Raw genomic sequence first — 26,386 nt, 5'->3', positions numbered from 1 at the left:
GAATAAATTGAAACGTACAGCTCTGCTGTCACTTCCAACATAAATGAAGACAGAAAACTAAACAGCAGTGACTTTTGTAGGGTTGCTGAAGTTGGACTAGCTGGTATATAATGATGTGTTACACGATCACTAGCGACACAGCTATGTTAGCATAACATATACGCAGTGAAGCTGGAGGATGAGCGCTAACTTTGTTCCACTGGATAAAAGTAGAGGTGAGGGTTCCTGATGGTTGGGGACAATTGTAATCGCATGGCAGGATGCTGTAAACGAACCAAACTTCAGTCAGGAGAACAACTGAGATAATCCATACGAGGTTAGTCATTAATATACTTCAACAACATGGGAATAGAGCAGCTCCTTAACATTAATGAGTCAATGGTACGGAAATGGATGAAGCAAGAAGAATGAATTGAGTGAAGTTTGACTTATCTTACTGTTTTGTTTCGCTTAATGCGCCTTGTGGTACATGTTGTTCCTTATCCTGATTATATACAGCAGTAATAAGTTTATGAAAGGTTTAACTTACAACTTGAACACTGTAGCTTGAACTACATATCTGCATGGTGCAAAAAAGACCATTTCCATGAAACCACCATTGATTTGTTAAACAAAAGCATGACATTTAAAATAATAATTAAAGGGAGCCTTCCATGTTCATAACGAGTTCTGTTTGCTTGAGTGCAACCACTGTTGGAAAAGACTCAATCTGTGTTATTATTCCTGGTTGAACATTGTGTCATCCATCCTTCTCCTGATTCCACGTCTAAAGTAGAAATGTTTCCAGAATAAGTGCACAGGTTCCCCTCAGATGGGTTATTTTATGTTGTAAGAACGATGTCTGATATGAGCATTTTGCTTGAGGACTTAATGACATCAGTGTCTTCAATAAACAGACCATAGTATCTTTCCCTCACATCTTTTTTTTTGTGAATGGGGGGGGGAGAGGTTTAGGCTTGCTTCATTATGATCGTTTCTCCTGCTGATTTCTTTTTTTACACATTGCGATCAGAAATTAATCACGAGCGCCTCTGAGCAGTGAGAGTTACATTTGGAGTCATTAATTTACCACGCACAGCAGATATGAAGGGATTTATCTGGATAGCATTAAAGCAACTTTATTGAAACCATCTATATTGCCACCCATGCTGTTTTCATGTACAACCAGATTTGTCATCATAATTAAATTCACTACATCGGAATATTTTACACGAATAAAACTTCGTTCTCTCTATCTCTCCATGAATCCATCAATCTATTCCCAGCTCCATCTCACTGTGTTTCCACCATAATCAAAGCTGTGATCGCATCCATATTCACATCCCACCTGGATCCATATTTCTACTCATCCATATTGGCAATGGGCAGCGAGCCAGTCGGAACAGGTGTTGAAAGTTGTCGCCTCTCTGTGCCGTTTGTGTTGTTGTTGTGATGCCGCTTATGTCCCAAGGTCAGCGCGCCCAGTGATGGATTATTACTTTGCACAGCTTTGAACTGCATGAGACAGAGACAGATTTCAGTGAATCGGAGAAAAGCAGTTTTCTGTGGAGCGTTTTGGGCTGAAGCATCAGAGTGGCTGGATGAAAAATGACCTCTAAGCTCTCCTGAGTGAGACAATGAACAACAATCAGAATCACTTTGATCATCTTGTACGAAAAAAAACCAATGGGACTTTATCTTTGTGTTGACAATACTGATAGATAGAAAGGAAGAAGATACTGTATGGGAGTCAAACAAATCACACTGGCAGACATGGAATAGGAAATCTTTAGCCAATCTGCTGACTGTGTTGACCTTACACTTCTCACTCCTTTTGCAGGTTTTCTCCTGGAGCTTTGCTGGTGACAGCCTTAAATTTGCTTTAACTTTTCCGTATAACCTCATGCTTGGATACAGATGAGGTGAAAATTCTGCTCTAGACTTTCTAAGAGCACTGGCCTGATTATGTGTAATTTGAAAAGACAGAGCTGAGGCATTGAAACCGTATAAATCATTTTTAAATGTCAACGTTACAACAACAGCAGTTCCTTACTTTGTAATAAGGGTGCTTTCCTTTCAAAGATAAGGGCACATGCTTGTTTAATCACTATGTGCTCCACATTATTTCCTTCACAGACTACAAGACTCCAATGAATTAAATGTCTTCATGCGTTTAGTCTTTTATATTGAAAAATACGGTGAATTTTAAAGGTCTTTTGGTGTGACTAAAGTAATCCGAGTGAGCCAAAAACACAGGCTTCAGAATGATCTGATGTCACCAATATGGTGTCAGTAATAGCAGATCCCCCTTATATGGTCAGAGTACGGAAGCCCCACCCACCTGAAAATGTTTCGTTAGCGAGGGGCACCCAATGAGAAGAAAGTTGGCTTAAAGAGATGAGCAGCTTATTTCAGACAGTGGATAGACTGAGCGGTTGCATTGTGCGTAGTTACTTTGCTATAGAGTGAAATAATAAAAATAAAGAAATGTGTAACAGGTAACCTCAAATAACATCAGCCACACACTAGTATCAGATTTTTAATAAAATGCTGAAAAATTAGGATTCTGTATCTTATAGTATGTTCTTGACACGGAGTATTGCATTTTCATGGCCTTAAAAAGGTCTACGAGCTGGCTGTGTGAACACTACGTGCAGCTTGCTAGTTATACAGTAACCTGGTGAAGCTAGTTCTCTATTATTATCATCAGACAGTTATCAGTAGCTTAATGTCATTCCTTTTGTGTTTGTGGTGGATCTGTTGTTGGAGAGCAACATGCTCTGCACCGGTGCTTTATGTGGGCATACTCAGCCTTGCAGCTAGGCCCATCCGGCACCCTCGTTTAAATAACCTCTGAACAGAAGTTTGTGGTGATGTTTGGCTATATCGCAGTAGAGAGGATGTTCAAATACTGCCTCACAGTGTGTTATGCCAGTTGCTCTGTAGCTGACAGAAAAGCTCCACAGAGGGTCATCATCACTGCCCAAAAAGTAATTGACTGCCCTATCTCTCCCTTCGAGACATTGCAAACATACGTCACCTTTCCAGAGGCCAAAATGTTGTAAAAGACTGTTCTCATCTCAGAGACTCTGTTTGACCTTCTGCGGTCAGGGAGATGCTACAGGTTACTAAAAACTGACTTACAGACACACACAAGCACTTTCTGCCTGAGACTGTTCACTCTCACCATACAAGATGAGCAGTCACAGTCCACACACAATGTTTATATGCTATTTATTATGCTTTATGTTGCGAAAACTGTTACTTTTGCAAAATCAGTTGACGCCGGCACTTTATTGATTGCAGTATTTTATGTTGTCTGGATGTGGTTCTTTGCAATGTGCTTGATGTTAAAATGCTTCTATTTAAGTAGTCCTTTTATGGTGTGCTTAATGTAATCTTTTTTTTTTTTTTTTTTAAACCACAATGCAAGCACGTAAAGTTAGCCTTGGTGCGCCAGTCTTTTTGTATCCTTAATGCAATGACAGTAAAGGCTTTCTATCTTTGTTCAAGAAATATTCTCTGTTGGATCTCTGTTTTTCTCATGCTTGACATTGAGTACTGAGACCACAGCAGGATTATTAATCGTTCCTATTTTGGTCTTTTAAATTGAATAATTAAAATTGTTCAGAATTTGCAGGAAAGAAAAATATCAGACTACATCTCTTCAAATTCATCTTGTGGCACCACGGGGCATCAAAGCCCCAAGCTTACTCTTCTTCCTGTTTCACAATGTAATCAGACTCGACAGGGTCAGTTTTTACACTTTTTTTTTTTCTTTTTTTTTCTCCTGACAAGCCCTTTGCGTCACACATTTGCCCAGCAGAGATGTCAAAGCTACAGATCTTCCATCATAGAAGATCTCTGCATGTTTGTGCTTCGCTTTGGTTCTGCACCAGAATGGAGGTCGTCTTTTTCTCTGCCTGAAGGAAGAGGTTAGTGTCAAGCAACTTGAAATAGTTGCAGCAGGTTGCACGCCAACTGAGCGGAGAATTCCTCCCATGCCCCTCTGTCTTATGAGACAGGATGGAGTTGCTCTCCTGAGATTTCTGTGAGGGAGAAGCGCGCCAGGTGGGAAACCAGCAGTCATAGAGGTATGTCAGATTCTGATGTAACTGTTGTCAAAGCTGTCAAACATTGCTAGAAGGTACCATGCTGCTCTGCATGGAAGTCAGCATCAGTGGACTGAACCAAAGCTGCTGCCTGAACTCTTGATTTGATTGCCTAATTGTTTTTAGTCTGTGAGGAGAATATTTATGCTGTTGTTTGTTTTTAAAGTAACTGTATGTATGGCTTGCAGCTTTTTTTTTTTTTCTTTTTTTTTTCTTTTTTCCTTTATGCTAAAATTTGTTTTAAAAAGTTGTATTTTGGTTTTTTTTTTTAAGGAAATTGTTTTTCTCAAAGATATTCAGTCAGTGATGTAGGTCCAATTTTTAATATCATGGTATCTTTATAAAGTAAAGCCTTGATTTTTTTTTGTTTTTGTTTTGTTTTTAAAGAACAAAATTAGCACCTTCCTACAAAAGCAAAAAAATCTTAGTTAAACTAAATTTATTCATGATTACCCAACACTTGAAGCTGTTGAGATTTATTTGCTTGTTGTTGTTTATTTCACCACTGATGCAGTAATAAAGCCTCTGCAGTCTGCATATAAATAAGCTCTCAAGGCACTAGACAATTGCTATCATATAGGTATGTTTTCTTTGTTTGTTGTACCACCTCCATAATTTATTTAACAAATGGTGGGACATTTTTCTAGATGCAAAAAAAGAGTGGAAACTGTCCCAAGGGGGAAACCTGTTCACCATCCTTTCACTAAATATGCAAACCAGTGAGTCTTACTCATCCCTTACAAATGTGGTTAAAAAGATACTTGCTACCTTTCAAAACGGCTTTAAATATCTAGGCATAAATAGAGATCTGCATAATCTCTATGAAGAAAATTTCTGTGAGTTACTTGAAAAGGTCAAATCAGACTTAAAGAAATGGAAGCCACTTCATTTATCGTTGGCAGGGAGGGTAAACTGTATAAAAAAAAAAAAAAAAAAAAAAAAAATTAATATACACCCCACGTTTCTTTATCCTTTTCAGTGTATCCCACTTTACCTTCCAAAATTATTTTCTTTAAATCTATTGATAAAGCTCTGATCTCATTTGTATGGGATGGGGGAAAAAACCTAGAATACGCCTGGCTCTGTTACAGAGGCCTAAAAACCTATTGGGCCTCAAATGTTCAAAGAAATCATGCTGGCTCAATACCCCTGATGAAGACGGGTGCCAAATTGAAGCGGCGTCTTGCATCGCCACCTTTCTCAGAGCCTTGGTCACCTCCAGCCTTCCAATTTCCTCACGGCAGCACACCACCAGTCCAGACCCAAGGTCAACCCACCCCTGATCCAAGGCAAGACTGGCCAAAATATTTCCAAACATAGATGCAAGTTGTGAGAGATGTAGAAATCCCTCTGCAGATTTAACACAAATGTTTTGGTCATGTCCAACTTTAAAAGCCTACTGGTCAACAATTTTCAAAACATTGTCCGACACATTGAATGTTGAGCTTCAACCCAATGCAGGTATGGGTATATTTGGTGTCGCAGATAGTGGACATAGAACATTAAGGAAGAGTCATTAAAAACATAATCGCTTTCACTACACTGCTTGCACGCAGAAGGATATTGTTGCATTGGAAGTCAAAAAAGCCACCCAAAGCGGCTTTGTGGTTTAGTGACCTGACACAATTTATACAGTTGGAAAAGATAAAGTACGCTGTCAAGGGGTCGAAGGAGAGATTCTTTGCTGTTTGGGATACATTGCTAAAACATTTAGAGAAAATTAAAACCATACCCACCTGAAAGAGGCTTGACAACTGCCGTAAATCCTTTTTTGTGTGTGATTGGGATTAATTTTGTGCAAACTATACCCCTTTTAGTGCACATCTTCAAATATGGTGAATTTGTACCTCATTTAAATTCAAAATTAAACAAAGATACTTGCTATTTTACCCATGAGGAAGGAACAGAGGGATAGCTTTAGCCATTTAGCTTATATTTTACAATTACAGCGATCTTGATTCATTTGCATATCTCTGAAGAATAAACAAACAACTTCTGAATATGTAATGTGTTTACAAATTTTATCGGGTCTCATCAGTGACTTCCATAAAGTCACTCAGAAAAGGAAGACTTTAAATTGAACAGTCAAAGTCAAAACAACAGATGCAATAACATCTTTACTTTTTACTCCAGTTTGACTAACAAGACAGCTTTAAACCAAGGATGTCAACCTGATTTTGCATCAAGGGCTAGATACTTTGATCTTAAGTGGGCCAGATTGGTGAAATTCCCCTTTCTGTCAGTGTAAAGAAGTTTAACAACACATTCACTCCCTGAGATGTCTTAATATGAGAAGTAGTGCAATTTCAACTAGATGTCTCAGTTTTCCTACATGATACAGAAATGCTGCTGTAGCAAATGAAAGAAATCTGTCAGCACAACTTAAATTGTAAACAATAGTTATTTCCTCAAGGATTAATAAAGTATTCTGAAAATTATGGCAAAAATTCTGGTATAGCTTGTTGTTCAGACTGTCCCGTATTTATGAAACAAAGTTTTGTTAATTTACAAAAATTCTGGCCCCCAGACCTCATGTCTGACACCCCTGCTTTAGACTGACTAACTCTGCCTTCTTAAAACTGTCTTAACGTTTTTATATATATATATATATATATATATATATATATATATATATATATATATATATATATATATATATATATATATATATATATATATATATATTATGAAAAAAAATAATTATTATGATGATCCCTGAGTTGGGAAAAATGTTCCTGTCAGTCTAAATCATAACAGCTGTAAATCCTCCACAGCTGGTTCACAGCAGCACAAAACTGCAGCCCAGTAATACTTGGTAAGACACAACATAAACCTTTGCCCTCACACACAGACTCTATAAATATTCACAAGATTTTTCCACCGTAGCATTCAACATTGAAATGCCCCACTTTACAACAGAAATAAACATTTTACAGGCTCACACACACACACAAAGCTGTTTTAGTTTTATAAATAAACTCCCCACTTAATCACAACTGCCAAGAGAAAATCATAAGTTAATTACTGAAATGTAAACTTCTGAATGAATAGAAATGTATGCTTTGTTGGGGATCACAGGCAGCTTTAGCAGCTAGATCTGGTAGGCTTCACCACTACTTTACTGAACTGGCCTTCCTGAATATATTTGTCGTTGCTATAATTATAATATGGCTGACTTTGCTCCAAACTGTAGGTAATTTAGCACTAATTAGCATCTGCATTGCATACACACACACACACACACACACACAGTGTACAGTATGGCTGCACCTTGCTCGCACAGCTTGTAGGCATTAACTTCTTTCTTTTCTTTCACTTTTTCATCCAGATATTTTGTTCAGGTTCCAAAGAATCCAGAGGACTATGGCCATTATGTTGTGGGTTTCAACAAACCAGCAGGTGGTTATGTCAATATTTTATTCAAACGACCTGGTTAACAAAACAGAAGCAGATAATTTTAGACATTTATCTGATGTGACAACAAGGTTTGCACCAGGGATATACACTCAAATTGAAGTGGCATTTTTCTGGTTCTGTGTGAAAGCAGCAAACACAGCACACCTCAGGTTTGTAATTGTTTTTGCTTTCCGTATCAAGTTCCACAGAAGACATTAAATTCCTGTTCTGACTGATATGTACTTCTCAGCTCAGCTTCATGTGTAAAATCAGCAGAATTCCCTCTTAGGGAATTTGCGAGAAAATGTCAGCTTTTTAGAGTAGATCCTGTTTTATTCACATTTAGTGTCACGAGCCCTGAGAGATTCTCTGCAGTGCTGGTTCCTTTTTATTGCTAAATAATTAATAATACCTGCTGGTTTTACTACAAACGTAATTTGATTGTTGTTTGTGCCTGTCTTTGCTCCGCACCACACAATCATGTGTTTGGGATTGTTTTTGTTTGAAAGGTGCAGGAGATCTGTGGGGACTCACCTGGTAAGGAAATAACAAACTGGCTTTGCTGTGGGCTTTCATGTTCAGTCACAGTTCTTCTAAATACACACCTGCCTGTTACAGCCACCTCCACCACTTTGTCTGCTCATTGAACAGGCCTTCTGTGATTTGACTGTTGTTTTCAGACCCAGTCTTGGGGGCTTTGATAAGAATTGGCACAGCTCAACGCTCCACGGGGCTTTCGCAGCTCCAAGAAACAATTTGATATGAACAGAAAAATGGCTGCAAGATCAAAAATGCAGGGATGGCTTTCTAGAAAGTATAGAAGACTGGGAAACTTCTGCAGAGGTGCAACAAAATCCACACCCCTTGGGTTTTGCAAAACAAAACAGAGCAGACCATCCTCATTAGAAGCAGATACCTGCTGGGTTTCTGTGGTTGTCTTGAAGCTCGATGGCAGTGTGACTTTGAAAAAGCAGGCAGCTCCTTTTATTTATCGGGGAGATTTTTACCGATGCTGGCGTGGCCCATTAGGCAACATAAGCAGCTGTTTAAAGGCGCACCTGCTGCTCGAATGGACTCCTGGAAGCCTGCATCATGATGCAGATGGCAAACCAATCCGGCCACATGCAGCACACATCTGAGGCTCAGGGAGAGTGAGCTATGTCACCATCACCTGCTATCACTCCTTTGTATAAAAATGATCTAAGGTTGGGTAGAGTTAAGTTGGTTTAATCATGTGTGAAATTTGAAATCTCTCTATGTGCAGCTTGGAAGCAGTGGAAACATCAGCATTGAGGTCAGGCTATAGAAAGCGGCATTCACATCAGTCACATCATGCACTTTTGGTGAAGTTGTTAACAGACAGATTAGCTTTTTTCTCTCTGGGTAATCTCCATAAATAGAGATCTGCATTTGAGCACACAGAATCTAAAGGCAAGCAAAAGATTTAACTCTCTGGTTTCCATTTTATCAGGGACCAAGCAGCCAAGAACATACAGACACAGGTGAAATCTTTAAAAAATGGGTTTTATTATACCCCAAAAAGGACAAAATCATTACAAAAATTCAAAACGACAAAAACAACGTATATTAAGAACAAAATTGGCCCATAAAGGAGGTCAACTTAAAAAATTTCTACTCAAAAGCCACTTAACAAAACATAACTCAACAAACCGAACTTCCCAAATGAGAAACAGCCCCAGTTATAAAGCAATGAATAAACTATTGTATACACCAAAGGTGAAAACCACAGAGATACCAGCTAACCATAATTCAAGAAGAACCCCCTGCATGATCACAATAGATGGATCAGTCCATTTTATTGGCTTCTACATTTAAACCAGCTCCACCCTCAGCCTCCTCTTTCACCCAAACCAGGAAGGACTGGAGCGGCAGCCAGGTAAGTCAAAAAGAACAGAAAATAATTAATATACCATATATACATATTACCATAAAAAAACTTATTTCAATGCCATCATTTGGACTATAGCTGTAGCTGTCATGTATTACAAACCAACTCAAAATTTAGAATTGATGAACTTTGAAGCTTTACAGCACAATGTAAAAATAAGACAAAAAGGTAAACATGAGTATTTCAGTTGTGTGGTTGCATGCAGCCATCACACATTCGTCCAAGTAGTATTAATCCATCCCATCTGAATCATCTGTGGGTATATATACTGCAGGTAAACTGTCTCCATGGAGATCACAGAAGGGCACACAGGCTGAATAGCAATCGCAAAACCATCGACTATCCACTCAAGAGCATTTTGGTTTTTGTTACTTATTGTATTGTAAATTTACCTGTATTCAAAACAGGACTTTAAAACTCCACTCAGAGCAAGATGTTTTGGACCGGATGTCGTGTGTATAGTAGAAAGAAAAATGCTGGTTATTTAAAGGCTGCCTGGCTCTTCAAAGAACATCTTTCTTTTGAGGATGATTCTTCAAGAAGTTTATATGTATATGAAAGGTTCTTTATGTGTATTAATTATTTGGTTGCTTTTAATGGTTGAGTGGATTAAGAGTGGAGCTGGAAACAGACTGGACAGGTTGTAGTGAAGACAAAGCTGAGCATTAAAGTGAAGCTGCTGATTTACTGGTTGATTAACTCTTCACCTGTGGCCACAAACTTTGGTTGGTAACTGAAACAATAAGATCATGGATACAGTTAGAAAGGATGAAGACCTCAGTCATTCATGAGCTGCTCCTCCACATTGATGTGGGAGCTCTCAGTAACTGCACAGAAGTGCTGTAGAGAGGGATTTTGAGGCATCTGTGCCTTTCTTTCAATGGATGGACACAGAAATGCACAAATTCATTTGACTTTATGCAGTGAAAATTACCAAAATGTTTCATACTGGAAGCCCCTAAAAACTAGCCAATAACCCTAGATGCCAAGTCGTCAGACAATTATCGGTTCCCTGATCTGTGAGAGTAGTTCCTATCGTGCCAAGGACTATAGGAGAGCAGTGAGAGTGGAACAGAACTATAAATTTAGAGGTTGGACAGCCAAACAATGAGCTACAACTTACGATAAAGCTCTGTGAAGCAAAGACGAGCCTCAGATTTAGATGATAAGTCATTGTAGGGTTGTCACTAACAGATACTTCTTTATTCATTTCATTGCATCTTTAACTATAGACTGTTGGTTTTAGCCACTTTTTACCAAATATTTATGCCGCACAAGTCATTCCGCTTTCATGATTCAGTTTAAATTCTAGTTATACAAAGTGAATAATGGACAAATACGCTATGATCCATTGACCATTATGTCAAACGGTAGCACATTCCAAATAGTTTATCAGTAAACAGTGCAAATTAATGTGTCGAACTCTTTATAGTTCATAAAAACCAGAATCGCTGAACATTTAAGATGTGACTGGAATTTTATTCTTCGTGCCCTCAACGCCTGGTCGGTCTCCTCACCACATACCTGCATCTCATTTGTCATCAGCCTTATTTTCCAATAAATGCTACCCTGCTCACATTTATAAACTTCTCCAACTTCCTTTGATTTATATTTTTCTGTCCTCTTTTTGTCTTGCCAGCCTGAAATTTGCGACCCCTTCACTGTATCTTAGATACCTGCCTGCTTTAGTTCCTTTCTTCTTTCTATATCTGGCTGCCTTTCACATAATGACTGCCTTTTATTTTTGCTCAAGTAAGCACTGTTTCCTCCCCTCTCACGCTTCATGCAGCAAACACATTTTTTTTTAAAAGACACACTTGGAGTTACTTTAGCGATGCTGATTGAACCTGAAAAATAGAAATGCCTCCTACACTTTTCTTCTGTTGCTGTGTGCTCATACAGCGACCAATATTATTCTTCAGTATAGGTTGAAAATTACTCACCATGCATTTCTATTATGAACTGGCAAACATTTAGAAAGTGTCTTTTATGTATTGAGTCACACACTGTCTCAATTTGGGTACTTCTGTGAGCACACAATGTGCAGTACTTACTGGCGTGATACATGTTTGACAGAACTGTGTTGTCTCAAACTGAACATGCAATGACAGCTGTACCATTTTGACCATGATTTACACCTTTTGCAAACATTTACAGCTTGTCAGGCCTTTTGCATGTATAACACATATATAACACTGTTTTATGTTGTGAATGGCAAATTAACATACACAAACATGAGGTAATACCAAACTACTGTAATTTCAGTGTGCCCAAGAACTGCTGCTGTGAGCTAGCATAGACGGTACAAAAAATCTGAAAAGTGAAGACAAGAAACGGGCACTAGGGGGTGAGGTGAAGTCCACGGTAGAATTTGCCCTCAGCTTCTTCACGTTTAGTAAATGTTGATAAGGTTGCATCACTTTGCATGTGTATATGCCTACAGAGCACCTACTGAAAACATGTTTCTTTGCAGTCCTCCAAAATCCAGACTTCTCATTCCTTGAGGTGAATGACGCTGTGTGCTGGTCCAATGAAGATTAAGTTTCGAAATTTCAGGAGCAGGACCACGCCTACAAACATGCTCCTTCTGGTTTTCATCTATATGGGTTCCCCCAGTGCTACAAACTGTTCATTCTCATTTACGTGCCCCACCCTCCCCCACCCCTTTCAATTCTTTAACTTCTTCACTTCTATTTAGTACGTAGGGAGCTGCCAGGCCCGGGAGCTGCCGCCAGTCCCCTTCGAGGCCTTCCCCAAACCGCAGCTCAATTCATGCCCAAGCCATTCACCTTTACCTACAAAAACGCTGTCAAACCTAAATGAGGACGTAGGCCCAGCTAGAAATGCCAGTTAGTTGCCATATGCCTCGCTTCTGTCAGTCTGCCCCAGGGCAGCTGTGGCTACAACTGTAGCTTGCCTCCACCAGTGTGTGAATGTGAGAGTGAAATATAGCGCTTTTCGGGGCCCTCAAAGCGCTGTACAGTTCCACTATTCAAAATGCAATTAAGTGATCCAGAACAGGGAAGCGACAGTTGGGTTCACCAGAAATGGGAGCAGCACAAAAAAACCTCAAACATTAACAAAAAGCTACTTTCAGCTGCTCCTTTATTCACAAGAAGTTTCTACAGCAGGTAACTCTGCATATTTGGCAGATTGTCACACCAGATGTCCCTCCTAATGCAACCCACAAGGAATCTGTAACTCCATGTAGGATCAAACCAGGAATCTTTTACTTGTTAGGCAAATCTATAAATCCTTATACAATGGAGCAGCTATCAAAGATTTACAAAATACAGTAAGAAAAGTACACACAGTAACGGACTTGAACAGTTTTCACTGTTTTTAACACTCCATTTCACTCTGTATGTTATAGTTTTACTCTTCTCCACAGCTGGCTGACAGACCAACAACAGCACAAGTCAGAGACAGCCACAGGCTGATTGTACCACGTATACAACCCCAGTCTGACAACAGATGCTCTCTTCAGGTAGACTGACCCCACTGCCGCAAGATTGCCAACCACCACTAAACCATGATTTCCCCTTCACTCTGCAAACCCTAATGACTTTACAGGCTCAATCAGTAGTTTCACTTTTTTTGAAGAAAACGGTTTCAAAACAGGAAGATGGCAAAAACATTGACATCACTGTTTGCATAATCTAAGACAGCTTAAGCTTTGCTATCTGTGCAGACCATCATTCCTCCTACCAACTGAAAACTGGTTGGCTACCTTGTCCTCTGTTCAGTCAATATGCCATTAAGTATATTGATTATTAGACCATTAAGCATCCACAGCTTTTCATACTCAACTTTTTAACTGTTAGGCCACCATCTGGGTTCTCATATACTGGTTTTCCCCAAATATGGTATGCAGTGTTTTATGTAGTACAGCTAGCAGAAGTTAGTCTGCTAACTAGTTAGAAACTCATTACAGAATCTGTGGGCAGAAAATCACTGGTGAAATTCTCCCGTGGTTTCAGCTTTGGGTCCTGTAGTGTTCTGGTGCTGTCCAATGCATCACCGTACCTGATCTTAGATTTCCTCCAACAGCTGAGTTCTCCCAGATGCATGTAGCCATGCGTGTTAGTGTGAACACACAAGATAGCAACAAAGTAGCAAGCGGAAGTGCACAATTTGAGGCAAAACAAGGATGTTGACTTTGAACTATGTCTTCAATGTAAAGGTGAGCATTATATGGTTAATGTGGTTCCCATACTGTATGTGCACACAACCCTACTGAGCATATCACCACTACTAACACCATACCAGGAAGCTGTCTTGTACACACATGCGTGCAGAGTGTGGCTGCAGTCATATCATCCTGTCTACAGCTGTATTTTTCATCCGTGGTTTAATCTCTGCCTCCTCTGATCTATAAAAACCAGTGAAGCCACCAGAGCAGATGGCAGAGATCTGGCTGTACATATTTTATAATCACATTCAGCAGGAATACCGGCCGCCTGACACCAAATAACTTTCTCTGCTCAAATGAAAAGTGTCACATATTTAACACCTAGCCAGACTCTACTTTCACCGCACGTACAGAGCGCTAATTAGAGGAATTAAATTCACACATGGCTGAAAGAAAACATGTGCAGCTATAATGAGATCTGACCCATATTCGTTTCAGCATCATTTGGTTGTTTATTCCCACTGGCCACTCCTGGAGATGGCAGCTCTTTTCATTACCTGTATATTAGATGTGAACCAGCCTGCTTGTTTATAGAAGCCACTTAAATCTGACACCGACTCAGACCGAGCCCTTCCAGCTCTTCGCCTTCATTTACTTCTTAAGGTCCGGCAAGCTGTAACGACGTCAGCTTATGTGCTGCAGACGGCCCTCGTTCTCTCAGGATGATTTCATTATATTTATTGTAACACATTGCTCCAGTTTGACCTCTGCACGACATGTCCATTAAATTTTAAGCCTGCTCTGGATCACCCCACCTACACCTACCTTAAACGAATGCTTCTGCAGAAAAGGATATTCCATTGCCACAAACCTCTTTTCAATTAAATATATGCTGCTACTGAGTAGTTTATAAATGGCTTGTTACTTATGATCAACTGAGAGATGCCAGCAAAAACAGAGATAACATGCTAATCTATGATATCACATGCCACAATTGCAGTTTGACCTGCAAATGGCATATAGATTCTTTCTGGATATACTTTTCACAGGTATATGCCACACTGTACAACAAACTGGCAACAGTTACCATGGATCTAGCCACTGAGTCTAAAAAGTGAAGCCCATGCATGTGGAAGTGTCTTAAACCTGCAGTTTTTTGTAATGGCTAGCAATGACTGGCTCCCCTGACTTCAAATTATATAGAAGTCTTACTTCTCCCTTGATTTATTACTTTACCAAGTATTTTTCTGATGAGCGTATGTAGAGTCTCAAATGCTAGGTTCGAGTTATATTCAACACATTATATCCATGTTGTAAATTATGGTTGACAAGTTTTTGTACACAGATGTTCTCAGGTTCTACCCTCCACTTTTTGGTAAAAACCAGTATCAAACCAACATGTTACTTCTTGGTGGTTACATTCATGTTTTATATACAGTTCCTGGTATAACTGCTGTTTCATTTCCTCTGCATGTACTATTTTTGAGTAATTTAATTACAAATATTTGACCCAATTACACTTTGTTCCAGACTGAAGTGAGAAAGACACCACATGCATTATACTGCCAAAAGTTTAGTGTAGTGTGAAGGACTCTTCAACACCAAACTTTCTCATCCACGTCTTTATGCACCTTGCTTTGCAAAAAAGGTTGGGGACCGCTGCCTTAGACTACCCATTCTTTCACAAATGTTTGGATGCCTAGGTGCTTGATATTCATACACCCATTCAAGTGATTGGAACATCTTCATTCAGTAATTTGGATGGATGAGTGAATAATTTTGGCAATATAGTACATGAGAACCATCATTTTAAATCTTTAAATGAACATGAGGATGAGGTTGCCATTTAAAGAGCCTCCTTAAAAAGCCCTTTAATGCCCATTTTCCTTAGCATTTCAATGGGAACCATACAAGACCGTCTCCCACACAGGGCTTAAAGCAGCAGAGCAGTTAAAGTCTATCAAACAGTGTATAAAGCCACCGTTATGTCCTTACAGGCTGCTTAAATCCTCAGTCAGAAGCCTCTGTGTTTGTCCACACTGTCAGCTAGACGGCCTGATGAAAGGCAGTCGCTCTGCAGCCGGTCCGTCTGTGCTTTCAGGTGAGAAGGTTTCATTATATTGATTTCCCAGGAGGCTCACCTCTACTCAGTTCTCTCCTTGTTGGGTCATTTCTGCTCAGTTTCTGAGACCTTCTCATTATTCTGCAGCCCGATACCCAAACGTATGGATCAACGAGTGATTCTGTGCCTCGATGCATGCTGTTATTTTTTTCTGTTCTAACACCCACACTATCATTTACTTTCATATTCCTCATTGCTGTAAAACCAGCAGCAGCCATTAATCATGAGTCTGAATGCTCACATTGCTTGTTTCTCATTCAGCCCGCAGGCTGTCGTGGATGCCGCCTTCCCAGAAGGCCGCTGGCTAGCAGCTTGTTACTGTGTCAACTAACTGACCACCCACGACTCTGCCTGCATGCCTTGGCCTGGCCCCAGAGGCTCATGGGTAATCTGTCATCCAGTGTGTGTGTGAGTAAACAGAAGAATATTAATCTTATGTTTGCCAAGACCTCAAATCCACTCCCACTCAGCCTTAATTAACTGTTTCACAGTAATTCAGGGAGCTGATCTAATTATTTCACTATCTGGCCAAAATGGTTATAAAAAAGTTCTTTCCAGGTCTGACGCATTCAGGATTCAAGGAGGAAGTGATGATGCTAAAACCTTAAAGGATTGTTACAAACTGGAATAGTGTGTTATGTTTGGTTGGGGGTTTTTTTTTGGCCTAGTCTTGACATCTCTAGTCTGCTTCATGTCTTGACTTTTGAAGCCCACATTACATTTCAAGAGAAAATGTAATCACTGCTTTCCAGTCTCATGATCTCCGTGTTTACTCCAGCAGCTGTGGGCACAAATGAATCCGTGCAGCTTGAAGTAATCCTCATCAATTCAGCACAGTGTTTTCTCGGCAAGCATACTGCCAGTGCAGAATGTCGTGATTAGGGTGGACTAGACAGATATTAACATGACAATGAGCCAGTTCTTTGGTCAAGAGTAACACTTTATAAGGTGCAGAACAAGTATGCAAACACAGACTTCGAGCTGTTTAAGGCTGATTATAAGCTGAGGCTGCAGTTTGCTACAGCATGAAGTAACAGGAACAGACTGACCCTTTAGCTTTGGTTCACTACAGCTCAAAACACTTTCGCAGAGATCTAGGTCGGGGTGGGCTAGCTGATGAAGCTAAAGTAAGTGAAGGGCCACATTCTGGCAAACTGAATTATAACATGACACACGTAGCGCTCATTTACATTAAACTCCATAAATATATTAGACACAGTGTTAGCATTTGCCAGCTAACAAGGCTTAAGTCTTTCTATTGTGGTTATGTTTTGACAAAAACACTGCGGTCTAGTTTAATACAGTATTCAACCATAGCAAACAATTTTACTTGATGATACTTCATGATAGATGGTAACTCTGGATCTGTATCCTACCATAACTCCATGTCATGGCCCAGCGGCCCAAGGAAAATGAGATGGACACAAGCGCAGGATCCAAACCGGAAGAGAAGCAGTAAGTGAACAAAAGTTTATTTTCCCACATAGTAAACACAAAATCCAAATTTAAACTATGACACTATATTAGTTGGCGTGCTATCAAAGCTAAGGCATTTAACTGAAAACTAGGCAGCTCTAGAATACAGTGGTACAGCTGTGACTGTGGGGAGGTGGCAGCTGGGCCGGGGGGAAACTATGACCACTGAAATGAGAGGAGAGCACAGTCAGAGTGGTCCAGCGGTGAATCTGAGTTCCCAAAGTCAAACTGAGTCACCTTATTTGGTTACAGGTGGAGGGAAGCAAGAGGGGACGGGTGGAGCCGAGGTTCAGGTGAGCACGTGGCAGAGGCGTAGGGAGGCAAGCAGGTGAGTGACAAAAGAATTGGCAATGGTTTACCAGCAGCAGGTGACCGAGGTCCAGGGAAGCGGGGATGACTGAGGCAAGAACCCCACTCCAGGAGCCGACTATGAAGACAGGAAAAAACAGGTAAATTTTCACACAAGATCTAGACTGAGCGATACGGCTAACATGGGTTAGCAGATGCTCAGGCAATGACTAATTGAGCGTGCAGGTCTTATATGCTGCTGCAATAATTGCCAACAGGTGGCCGGCCAGAGAGGAGCAACCAGTCTCCACCCAGAGGAGGAGGGCTGCTGGATAACTACAGACACTCCACATCTGGGAGAAGAGCAGAATGGAGATGGAGAAAAATGTGAATAACTGCTGATGTTTGTCAGATACAATGATTATTTTCTTTGTTCCCTGATTGCTGAGATTTGGGAGAACAGTTTCATAAAAACTAAAATTACAGTTAGAGTGAAGAATTGGTTTGGAGTCATTACTGATGACACAGGTTTTACATTGGCATTTTTAGATAGTTGCCTGTGCAGACCCTACCCAGAGAGGTATGCAACCCATGTGTAGATGTATGTGGATGATGCTCTTCTTAGACTGAATCCTGACTGGAAGCGTAGGATAGCAAAGGGAGCGAAAAAGCATCAAATTAAAAAGGTGGGGACACCAAAAGCACAGGCAGCAGCAAAGTGGACAGTGTCCATTGTTTTTAATGCTTGGTTCCATTTCAGCTCAGTGCATTTCTGCACTTCTCCACAGCTGCTTCAAGGTCACTAGCAAGAGTAGCCCACATACTGGTGTTTGTGACAGTAAAGCCTGGTGGGAATAAACAACTACAACATGTAGACCACGACCCACAGTGCTGTCCATAGGCTCTACATAGGACCAACTCACAACTATGTTTAAGCCGAGACCTCAGAGGGTTGGCAAAAGTGATTTTGGTGCTTATTTAATGGAGATGGAAGTCTGACTGTGAACTATAGCATCTACGGGCTTTTATAAATGTGGTGCTTTTTTCCTCTTAAAAGAAAATATCACTCAGTAACTTATTTATATGTAACTGGTAAAAGAATAAGAGTAAATGTCCCCAAACCTGATTTTTGGGGGGCAGGGCTGTCTGCAGGTAGAAAACTTATCAAATGGGCTGATTTTATTACCTTTGAACAAAGTCAGTCCAGCATTTCCAGCAGTTAGACTCAGATAATCAGCAGTTTGATCTTTTTTTCTCTCTCTGTAAGAAATTGAAGCATATTTCCTAAATCTCATCATCTCCAGATGTAACATAATCTTTTTTAATTATCAGTTTTCCTCCCACTCCTTCCCATCAGCCCACTCACTGGCAAATTGGACAGTAAGTCGACATGCATTAAGAAGCGCGTTATTTACATTTGCAGGTTTTGTGATAAATATCTAACTGTATGATTGTGGTAAAGAGTACTCATTGGGCTTGTACGTTATCCTAAATACATTAAATATACAAATGAATATTAATTATTGTACTTTATTTATTATAACTTACTGTGGACCTTCTATAATTTGATTAATATGTTATGGAAAAGTTTTCAGATCTTCAGATGACCTTTCTTTGTACTTCATATATTTTATTTCCCATACAGCACAACCTTATTGTTTTTTAACAGGCAGAACAATGTTCAGACAGGAGCTTTGCAAGTTAAATTCTCTATCTTATATTAGCATAACACATATACAGTGCAGCGCTGCTTTGTTCGCCTTAAGCGAAAGCTGATTATAATTAGTGAATTAAATTAGTGTCGACTGCAGAAAAAAGTAAAGGAAGAAGATAAAAAGCTTATTATTTGTTTGAGCGTGGGAGTCTGTGTGTGTGAGTGTTTGACCTTGAGCTTGTGTGAATGTTTATTTCCATCACAGTATATCCATTTTTTAAAGAAAGCCCAACAAAAACTCTGAGACCTGCACGCTGCCTTCTCTAACTTGTGCTCACTGTTCTTCTGCTCAAAGCCGATGGAAAAATCCAAATGGTGAATTCAGAGGGATGCATTGCTAATCTGATTGTTCTGACCTCGCTGCTCTTTGCTAACCTGTAATGGAGGAACGCCACACTCACAAAGACCATGAAAGAGAAATTAGACTCGCAGACTGGAAGCATTTTAGCTCCACAATCTGCATAATGAACTTTAAGCTGCTGATCCCCGCCTGCGTCTTTCTTTCTGCCTCACTTTCTTTCTATTTTTTTTTTTCCTTTTTCTTTCTCTGTCTCCCATAACAGGCTGCAGCCCGCTGATAGCAGACCTTCAGTCAGAGAGGATGGAGCTGTGATGTTTCTATCAGCAGACAAGCGAATGAACGAACTTCCAGCTGAGCCTCTGAAGCCACGTCAGCTGCCTCCCTCCTCTTCCTCCTGACCCTATCCTCTGTCAGCCCTTTCTTTTGTCTCACATTATCCCCCCGTGCCACTCTGACTCTTTTCTTCTCTTTCGTAAATGGTTAAAGTCACTCCTAGAATATGTTATGTTCCTTTATCGTCTCCGTTGACGCTTTCATCACAGCTGTGAAACGTTTTCGTGTGAAAACAGCAGAGTCCCATTAATCATTTCAGTTGACTGTCCAGTTCTGGTATCAGTGTTTGAATGTTTGATGAGGTTTGGACTGCTGGAGGATGTTCGGGTGGAGTCCAGTGGGAGTCGGTCCAGCTGCTGCTGCTGTTCAACAGCCTGAAGCTGTTTGCCTGATCATTAGTTCGCCTGATGTTACTACTCAAACAGACCTTTTTTTTTTTTTTTTTTTTTTTACACCGTAGTTTGGAAAGATTAGAGCATATAAATACAGAATATGTATGAGAGACCCGAGGAGCAATGATTTCAACGGATGTAAGCCTTTAGAGTACCTCTGTTATTTTGTTACTTGCATATATGCTTATTTCCTTGAAATCATGCTAAGCTAAACATGGACTCCATCTGAAGTCCACTTGTTGTCATATTGATATGACTAATTACATTTTTCGCAGGCTTTGGTTGCGGCACATAAACAGGAAACTGTGTGGGGAGCAAAGGAAAAATATTTGCAGAAAAGTGCCACACATCAGTTCAAATTGTGTTCAAACGGGGAACGTAAAATGTCATATACATTATTTTACAAAAATACACATTACATGTACTTTAGTCAAATCTTTCAGAGATGTCTGCTGGCTACCTGAAACATATTTAATAATTCTATAGGATGCTAAAAGTGACAACATAGAGGAAACTTAATGTCTTGTTTTGACAAATTGCAGTAATATATTCTCTTTTTTTAAAAATAAATAAAAAAGGTGATAGCAGGGCTTAGATTTCTCTGGCACTGTGATGAAATCTGATGGCAGATAGTTATGTGCATAGCAAATAGTCTTCCTCATTTTTTTCTAGCTGTCACATAACTAGAAAATGGCTGCAAATGCATGTATTAAGCCAGACCTCCTTTAGACTAACATACAAAGTATATGTGAAAAATTTTATCTTTAAGATCCACTTAGTGAAATAAACTTGTATTACTAAAAATAAAAGCCCGTGTTGTATATTAACAACATTGTTTAAATGTTGTTAAGAAGCATAATAAACCTGCAAGCTTTTTAAATACGTGCTGTAATACATATGCAGTTATGCACACCATGTCTTATTTTTGTGACAGCGATTTAATTTAATGGGTGAACCCTCAAAAGGGTTAAGATGGTAGAAACATGGGCAAGAAGAAGTGCTGTGTGAGAAGGTGGACGTCACAGATGAAGGAAGAAAGAAAATTCACAGAGGAGGAGGGAGCTGTCAAGGTGAAGGAGGGTAACAGTTTTCCTTTTTCCTTTGTGCAGCTCCCCAGAGGCTCTCCATTTATCTCTCTTCCTCTCACCTGCTTCTCTCTGCCTCAAATAAAAGATTTCCTGGTGGTGTTTTTACCTCTCTGTTCTGTCCCAGTCATTTGGTATTTATTCGGAATCCAAAGAAACACTCGACAACTTTCTTTTTACCGTTAGTCTGGTTGTGTTACTGTGTCTGTTCTGTTAATGCTTCCTGCAGGCGTCTCTTTCTACTTTCCCAACTGTCCCTTCTGTTCTTTTCTGGCTCTTTTTCCTTTTTGTTGTCATCTCCTGCTTACATGTGATCCAACTACAGACACTGATCTCCAGAATTTAGTAAGATTACACCCGGAGCCAGATCCTTCCTTTCCTTTGTGCTTCTCTTTTTTTCTGCTGCACTCCTGCTGTGGATACGAAGTCAGAGGCAGGCTGTCCTCAGTGGAGCAAACCTCCCCAGGTGTTATGACTCACCTGTCTGACACGACAGACACAAAAAGTTTTCAGACTCCACTAGCATGACCTTGTTATATCTGTTACAGCTTTACCTCAGTGCCCTCTATATTTCTATGTATATTATGTTGGGAAATACTGCAGCAGAAATCGTTTTAATCAGCCGTTTGTGGCAAAAGCTGCTTTGCATTTTCAATCCCTCTTTGCACAATCACATCCTAAAAAAAGTACAGTAGTGTTCTTAGTTTGTTGTGCAAAAGTTTGACTGCTTTAAAAACCAGTTATACATTTTATCTTTTTAAAAAATATTTTTATCGAAATCACATGCGTATGATTTCTGGTTATTTTGTGTCTTCAGCTGTGAAACTTGCATGTATTTTGTATCATTTCGTGTCTGCTGCATTCCAGATTTTGTCCCATAATGGGTTTCACTTCACTTTGCATCTTCTTTTGGTTTTTATAGTATGCGTGACTTTTGTGGAAGTGTAAGTTTGCTTCAGCTGCTCATTTTCAGGCCCCTCTCCTCTACCAGGTTCCCCCTCTCAGCATCTGTCAGAGCTTATGCTTTAGATTTATGTAGTACAGCTGTGAGCTCTTTTAATGATGATCTCTAATTACTTTTACTGGTGAACTTCAGACTTCACTGACTTCAGATTTTCTACTACTTACCAACCTGTGTAGAGCTTTAGCACCTTTAAATTAACTGTTTTCATTTCAACGTTTCAGCTTGCCGCCCACCATTCTCTTTGTTGTCACGAAAGCTTCAGAAACACTGCACACAACCTGCTGAGCATCAAACGGCAGAGAGACAACAAGAGTAAACAACTGGGTGGAGATTAGAACAACTAGAGGAGATGTTGATAAAAACTAACACGTTCGTCAAAGTAGCTAAAAACTAAATAAATGTGGGTGTTACTCCCAAGGTACAGCAAAGGTACCCAGTACATTCAAACAGTCTTTAACAAGCAAGGTTCTGTTTTCACTTTAAGAACATTTGCATCCTCCATGACCTGCATGCACTTAAAATGAGCACATAAGTAGAGAGAAACATGTGTTTTATGGCTTTCTGGGTTTAATTTTGTGTGTTTTTTGCTGTTACACAACTACCTTTTGAACAATAAACTTTCTCAGATGCAGACTGAGTTCAGTGGCTGGTGCTTCTGGCACTCAGAGAAGACTTCCTCGCTTCTGTAACGGAGATGTTGCAGTATGCTTAAAATGAGATAAACATTTAGCCATGATGTCCCCTAACTGCTCCTGTTGTGTTTGCCAAATGGAATCAGATGAGGAAACTTGTGTTTTCTAAATGCCACTAAGCTAAACGTCTCATCAGAGAACAATAAAACAGATTTCATATGCAAATAACACAGACACACGCTGCTAAAGCAAATTAACACTTCCACAAGGGTCATTTGTGCCTGGTCTCATCTCAGCTTAGGAACTTCAGATAAACTCTGCTGGTGATTTTGATGATTGTTACATCTTTTGTGGGATTTCTTGTGTGTGGAAAATACTAGTGAGTAAATGCAAAAATGCTTTAGGGTTGAAAATACACCACATTAGAGGATTCAAACAGCCCTTCTGGAAATGCAAACACAAACACAATCTGATTTGGACAGTCTGGGGACACGTGAATCACAACAATGAAGCATCCTGCAGAGACTCCTTTCTGCATGACCTGCACTGACACGGGTCAAAGGATGAGATTGTTTTGTGGTCACGCAGAGAAGAAAATAAAAACAGAGTTTGGAAACTTGAGGAGCCGCTCCACAGCCAACTGTCAGACACTAATTGGTTTTGCAGCCTGAGGTGGAAAACAGAACCACCGGTCCACTGGATCCACGGTTGCAGCAGCAGGTGATTGACAGTTTAGGGGTAAGAGCCGGAGCTCAAAGTGAAGCAGGAAGCCGGGCAAAGTGTTAGAAGGGTGGCAGGGTGTGTGCAGGGGTCTGAGGCTAGCGGTGTAGGATGATGCTGAGGATTTGATTAAGGCTGGAAGTGGGCCAGAGGGCTGAGTCTGGAGCCATTACAGGGCTATGATGAGCAATGGAGTCAAAACCTCATTCTATCAGTTCAGAAAAATTTGTATTTAAAGTGGACGTATTTTCATTATTTTCATAGTGTTACTGTGGTGGATGCTCAAATTATGAGGTCCACACAAGTACAATTAAGCAGTTTCTGTCATGTTTTTTCTGCTCCTAGCTTTGCATGATGTCAGAGCTCTGCATGAATACAATTTTAGGCACGCTTCTCTTGCTGTGAGCATTTTAGCCCCACCCACCTGCAGTTGATACCCTCAGTCTGAACGCTACCCCAACAGAGGTCGATTATCTTGTTAATAATTTTACCTCCTGACCACGTACGACTCTGGATACTGTAGCTCCTGTGAAAACTAAGGTCTCTAATCAGAAGTACCTGACTCCGTGGTATAATTCTCAAACACGTAGCCTAAAGCAGATGACTCGTAAGCTGGAGAGGAAATGGCGTGTCACAAATTTAGAGGATCATCATTCAGCCTGGAGAAATAGTTTGCTGCTTTATAAGAAAGCCCTCCGTAAAGCCAGAACATCTTACTATTCATCACTGATTGAAGAAAAGAAGAACAACCCCAGGTTTCTCTTCAGCACTGTAGCCAGGCTGACAAAAAGTCAGAGCTCTTTTGAGCCAACCATCCCTTTAACGTTAACTAGTAATGACTTCATGAACTTCTTCACAAATAACATTTTTATCATTAGAAAAAAAATTACCAAAAATCATCCCACAGATGTAATATTATCTACAGTTACTCTTAGTACCATTGATGTTAAGTTAGTCTCTTTTTCTCCAATTGATCTTTCTGAGTTAACTTCAATAATTACTTCCTCCAAACCATCAACGTGTCTTTTAGACCCCATTCCTACAAAACTGCTCAAAGAAGTCCTGCCATTAATTAATTCTTCGATCTTAAATATGATCAACCTATCTCTAATAATCGGCTATGTACCACAGGCCTTCAAGCTGGCTGTAGTTAAACCTTTACTCAAAAAGCATCTCTAGACCCAGCAGTCTTAGCTAATTATAGGCCAATCTCCAACCTTCCTTTCATATCAAACATCCTTGAAAGAGTAGTTGTCAAACAGCTAACAGATCAGCTGCAGAGGAATGGTTTATTTGAAGAGTTTCAGTCAGGTTTCAGAGCTCATCACAGCACAGAAACAGCTTTAGTGAAGGTTACAAATGATCTTCTTATGGCCTCTGACAGTGGACTCATCTCTGTGCTTGTCCTGCTAGACCTCAGTGCAGTGTTTGATACTGTTAACCATAATATCCTATTAGAGTGATTAGAACGTGCTGTAGGTATTACAGGTGCTGCACTGCAGTGGTTTGTATCATATCTATCTAATAGACTCCAGTTTGTGCATGTAAATGGAGAGTCCTCTTCACACACTGAGGTTAATTATGGAGTTCCACAGGGTTCAGTGCTAGGACCAATTCTGTTTACATTATACATGCTTCCTTTAGGCAGCATCATTAGAAGACATAGCATACATTTTCACTGCTATGCAGATGACACCCAGCTCTATCTGTCCATGAAGCCAGATGACACACACAAATTAGTTAAACTGCAGGAATGTCTTAAAGACATAAAGACCTGGATGGCCGCTAACTTTCTGCTTCTTAATTCAGATAAAACTGAGGTTATTGTACTCGGCCCTGAAAAGCCTAGAAATATGGTATCTAACCAGATTCTTACTCTGGATGGCATTACCTTGGCCTCCAGTAACACTGTGAGGAACCTTGGAGTCATTTTTGACCAGGACATGTCCTTCAATGCACATATTAAACAAATATGTAAGACTGCTTTCTTCTATTTGCGCAACGTCTCTAAGGTTAGAAATATCCTGTCTCAGAGTGACGCTGAAAAACTAGTTCATGCATTTATAACTTCCAGGCTGAACTACTGTAATTCATTATTATCAGGATGTCCTAAAAACTCCCTGACAAGCCTTCAGTTAATCCAAAATGCTGCAGCAAGAGTACTGACAGGGACTAGAAAGAGAGAGCATATTTCTCCTGTTTTGGCTAAAAATTGAATTGAATTGAAATTGAAGTTTGTGATGGACAGCCAATCAGAAGAAAGACGTCAAGACGTTCAAGTTTATTTCTACAGTGCATTTAAAACAACTTCAGTAGTCAACTAAAGACCTGTTGTGCAGGCTATGCAAAATCTGTATTATACACAGCAGTCAGTACAATAAATAAATATAGACTAAACTGCCCAATGATAAATTAAAAATATAAAATTTATAATCTTAATTTGAAAAGTCAGAATCAGAATACTTTATTAATCCCTAGGGAAATTATGTGGGTTAGACTAGACTATTGGCAATACAATATGTTAAGATATATGGAATAGCACAATATATACAAATCACCAAATAATAAATATCCAGGGTTGACAGATGTGATTATAAATAAATATCAAGAAAATAGACAGCAACATTAGAGTCAGAAAAGAGTGTGTGCAAAAGGATGTAACTATTGCAGTGTTTACAGTGTATTGGATGCAGGAGTTGTACAGGGAGATGGCCACAGGCAGGAATGATTTCCTGTGTCGTTCAGTGGGACTTTTTGGTAAAAAGAAATCATGAAATTAAACAGTAACAGAAGGAAATATGTCTGTGCTTGTACAATGAAAAAACAGGATA

General features: G+C 39.8%; 1 protein-coding gene and 2 long non-coding RNA genes across 3 annotated transcripts; all 3 read left to right on the top strand.

Annotated features, from left to right (window-relative positions):
* The first annotated feature begins 3,337 nt into the window (after positions 1-3,337).
* On the top strand, positions 3,338-8,247 carry LOC146553147 (uncharacterized). Its single transcript, XM_085255105.1, has 5 exons — positions 3,338-3,914; positions 4,005-4,073; positions 7,420-7,490; positions 7,997-8,024; positions 8,168-8,247. Exons 1-5 carry the CDS (start codon positions 3,848-3,850, stop codon positions 8,245-8,247), a joined length of 315 nt encoding a protein of 104 aa, XP_085111231.1. The 5' UTR covers positions 3,338-3,847.
* A 7,231-nt stretch (positions 8,248-15,478) lies between these two features.
* LOC146553146 (uncharacterized) lies at positions 15,479-17,107 on the top strand. The gene is made up of 3 exons (XR_014889502.1): positions 15,479-15,629; positions 15,912-16,058; positions 17,050-17,107. It is a non-coding gene; the product is annotated as an uncharacterized LOC146553146 (long non-coding RNA).
* A 282-nt stretch (positions 17,108-17,389) lies between these two features.
* On the top strand, positions 17,390-21,571 carry LOC146553145 (uncharacterized). Its single transcript, XR_014889500.1, has 3 exons — positions 17,390-17,575; positions 17,693-17,801; positions 19,692-21,571. It is a non-coding gene; the product is annotated as an uncharacterized LOC146553145 (long non-coding RNA).
* The last annotated feature ends 4,815 nt before the right edge of the window (positions 21,572-26,386 follow it).

This window comes from Mchenga conophoros, linkage group LG18 (assembly GCF_057382185.1).
Source record: "Mchenga conophoros isolate Kocher_MC1m ecotype Shallow Benthic linkage group LG18, M_conophoros_male_GT1.1, whole genome shotgun sequence".
NCBI lineage: Eukaryota > Metazoa > Chordata > Actinopteri > Cichliformes > Cichlidae > Mchenga > Mchenga conophoros.
Note: the sequence above shows the minus strand (reverse complement) of the source record. Positions and strands in the feature narration are given on the sequence as shown.